General features: G+C 39.7%; 1 protein-coding gene across 1 annotated transcript in view; it reads right to left on the bottom strand.

Moving 5' to 3' along the window:
- Positions 1–2644: 2644 nt before the first annotated feature.
- Positions 2645–3285, bottom strand: part of LOC116698479 (dynein heavy chain 8, axonemal) — a gene marked incomplete in the record, with an annotated part of 3397 nt that continues 2756 nt past the window's right edge. Inside the window, 2 exon segments of the mRNA XM_032530418.1 lie at positions 2645–3003; positions 3186–3285. Of these exon segments, the coding sequence (XP_032386309.1) occupies positions 2716–3003; positions 3186–3285 (388 nt within the window).

Raw genomic sequence — 3285 nt, 5'->3', positions numbered from 1 at the left:
CATGAGACATGTAGCCTAATGTAGGATAGTGACCGATAAACCTTTGACTAAAAGTCTGCTGCTTCCTGCTAGACGTTTTAAGCCCCCAACGTCGACTTCAAGGCAGCGCTGCGACCGTGACTTCAAGGCACCCAACCATTGACCAATCCTATCACCTTCCAGGCAGCGCTGCCTGGAAGGCGACGTTGGGGGCTAAATACCCCAAACACCACAAGAGATTGATCAACACTGACAGTAATTCAGCGCAATATGATAGACTTCGTCTTAGGTTTAACAACCTATGAAACTAATTATGAACATTATGACACTAAAACAACATAAGCTTAATTTAGAATGGCTTTGGGACGATAGGCTATTCAGAGGTGGATAAACGCACTTTGGAGGTGGGTAAACGCCATTTCAGAATTTTGAGAGGTGCATAAACGGCGTTTACGTGCGTTTAGCCTCCACGACTACATCACTGATTACACCCATACTGTATGTGGACACATTGGTGTCACACACTTTGTCTTTTCATAATTTTTTGTATTCAGATTTAAAGAATATGTTTAAGTGTGCGGTTTGCTGTGTATTAGCTTCATTAACTTCAGGTAACTATTCATGAATGGCATATGTGGACATAACAGAACTTGACACACATGCTTAGCAGGTGGAGCTCCAGACACTGCTGGATCTTCCTCTGGGTGTGGCTGGTCAGCTGTGGGAATACACTGATATCTGAGAAATCAATAGGCTTGAGGTTCTGACACAGACACACACACTTGTGTGAGTATAAATATGTATTATGCACATTTTTTATTGTTCTGTCTTTCACAACTGTTTTAACTATTGTTCTTGTGTAGTGATGTTTCAGACAGTGGTACTTGTATAACTGGAGTGACAAACAATTTGAATGTGAGCCTAGTAAATTCAAACTATCCAAGCATGACTTAGCATCCTGTGTTGGAGGAGCCGACTGCTCTTCATCACTACTGCTGTACCTAGGCCGCTGACTTGACTGAGCCTTTTCACTGAATATCTCTGCTTCTCTATTCTCTTAACCCTAACCCTGAGGGAAATGTAATTCAGTTAATCAGTCAGTAAATTCATTTTGAAGTAATAGCTATAACTACAAACGTCAAGCAGGCCCATTGTCAAATTGGGTTAGAATCAGTGTGTAAAATAATGTGTTTGTGGGGCTCTGGAACCCTGAAAATAACAGCTTTGACTCCATTAAAATGTCAAAAAGAAAGGTGTCAACAATGTGCCTAATTATGTTTATTTATAGTATCTACAAAGGTTGATTTTTAGTTCATTTTTACTTAACTACCACTCTTACCACTCACTTTTAATAACACATATTGCATCACACACTTTTGTAGCATTTGAATGCAATTTGCTCTGCCACTGCCTATTAAAATGCCAAAAATTATGTCAACTGTGAAGATGAGCTAATTTATACAATCAAAAAGTCCATTATGTCCAAGAGAAACAGCCCTTAAATCACAGAGCAAATAAATAAGTCCCAGCTTGTGTTATAGCTACTTAAATCTAGATGTTGAATGTCACACTATATTTCACACACTGGTTGGCCAAAAATATAACATTAGCTCTATTTGATGGCTGGCGCCAGTTACTCGTCTTCGACCCCGTATTCACTTTGGTAAAAAGGACATGTCACTCAAAAAGCACTCCCTTCCTTGTCTTACACACATATGCATAACATGCACTGGGACACGTTAATAGTTTAGTTTTGCATTAATTGCAACATTCACTTCCTGTTACTCACCTTAACCTTAACTAATACTTAACTGTAACGCTGACCTTAAGAAACCACATTAGTGAGTGCTAGTGAGTCTCTTCCTTTGTCATGTTGTATTTAAAAGGGGTTTTTCAAAGATTACACACTGTGGTGCAGACCTCCCATTTCTGTTATTGCTTTTTAGAACTTTACTAAAGGGGAGATTGTGTAAAGTTTTAAAGTTGATATCTTTTGTAATAATCTTATTTGATGTGCAGCAGTAGCTCAGTCCGTAGTACTTTTTAGCAGTTCCTTACCTTGCTGGACGAGTAACAGACTGCTTTGTGTTCATTGCAACACATTCTGGATCCTGAGAAATCGCTGTGACGCAACCCCATTTGGTCCAAACCCCTGACCAATCGGCTATCCTAATTAAATGTCTAACCCCAACCAATCAACCACTATGGTCATGCCAAGTGGGTCTTGGTGTGGCCATAGTGGGATTCATAATTTTGCATGCCTCCCATTTTATAGTGTTGAGAGCTCATTTTTTAGTCATACCTATCCAATACTTATCAATAGTGTTGGTAAGCCTTTTATGTTTATAGAAAAGAACTCAATAGAAAATGTATAAATGACTAGATGGACCAAGAGCATTCACACTTTCTGAAGTATTCCAGCAGTGTGGTTGTGATCAGTTATTCAATAAACATGTAATTTAACTGCAACATTTGATAGGTCACTCATGCTACCTGGCCAATACACTGATTGCACTTTGAATTAAATGAATAAAAAGAGTAAAAGAAAACCTGATTACTTACAACTGGAATGATTTGTCAACTATTAGAACATGCATTCTAAATGGACATGGCATTTGTTTTTCACTGCATTATAAGCTATCTTAAGTCTAAGTCTTGACATGCATTTGACATTAAAAATACATTTATTTTCCCTGTAAGAAATATGACATAACAATAAAGACATGCAGCTATCTTTTATTTGATGTCGCAGAGCAGGGCAACTCCACGCAAGATCCAGTGGTCTGGTGGCTGAATGGTTGATAACCCCACTGCTGTGACATAATTTAGGTCTGTGCGTCTTGGTTTTTTATAGACGGGGCAGACATAGAGCTTAGGATCCACGGGGGCAGTGGAGTTCACGGCAAACATGTGGATTACAGGCAATGGTGTGAACAGCACTTTGGGTGGGGACTCAATAAGATGAGAGCTCTTCCTGTCCCAGCCGGCGCCATCCAGGTACAGACCATGGACGTAAACTCCCTCCTGTTGAGGACAGGAAGTCAGCAACAGAAAAATGCTTGTTTCCTAAAAGAATAAACATCAATTGCTCAGCAGAAAATACTGTCATGGTTTTTGTAATGGCCAACCCAGTTTATCATAAATGTAAGTGTAAGCTGAATTTGAGATCAGATGTATTGCTAGTATCGCCATGCTTTATGACTGACTGTAGGTGAGGCTGTGATCTCCTCCTGTGCCTGCTTCAGTACTTTGTTGGTCAGGGTAACGTTGTCCAGAGCCCAGCCTTTGTTTGCTCTTGTTACTTCT

This window comes from Etheostoma spectabile, chromosome 2 (assembly GCF_008692095.1).
Source record: "Etheostoma spectabile isolate EspeVRDwgs_2016 chromosome 2, UIUC_Espe_1.0, whole genome shotgun sequence".
In the NCBI taxonomy this organism is placed as follows: domain Eukaryota; kingdom Metazoa; phylum Chordata; class Actinopteri; order Perciformes; family Percidae; genus Etheostoma; species Etheostoma spectabile.
This window is presented reverse-complemented; position numbering and strand designations above follow the sequence as displayed.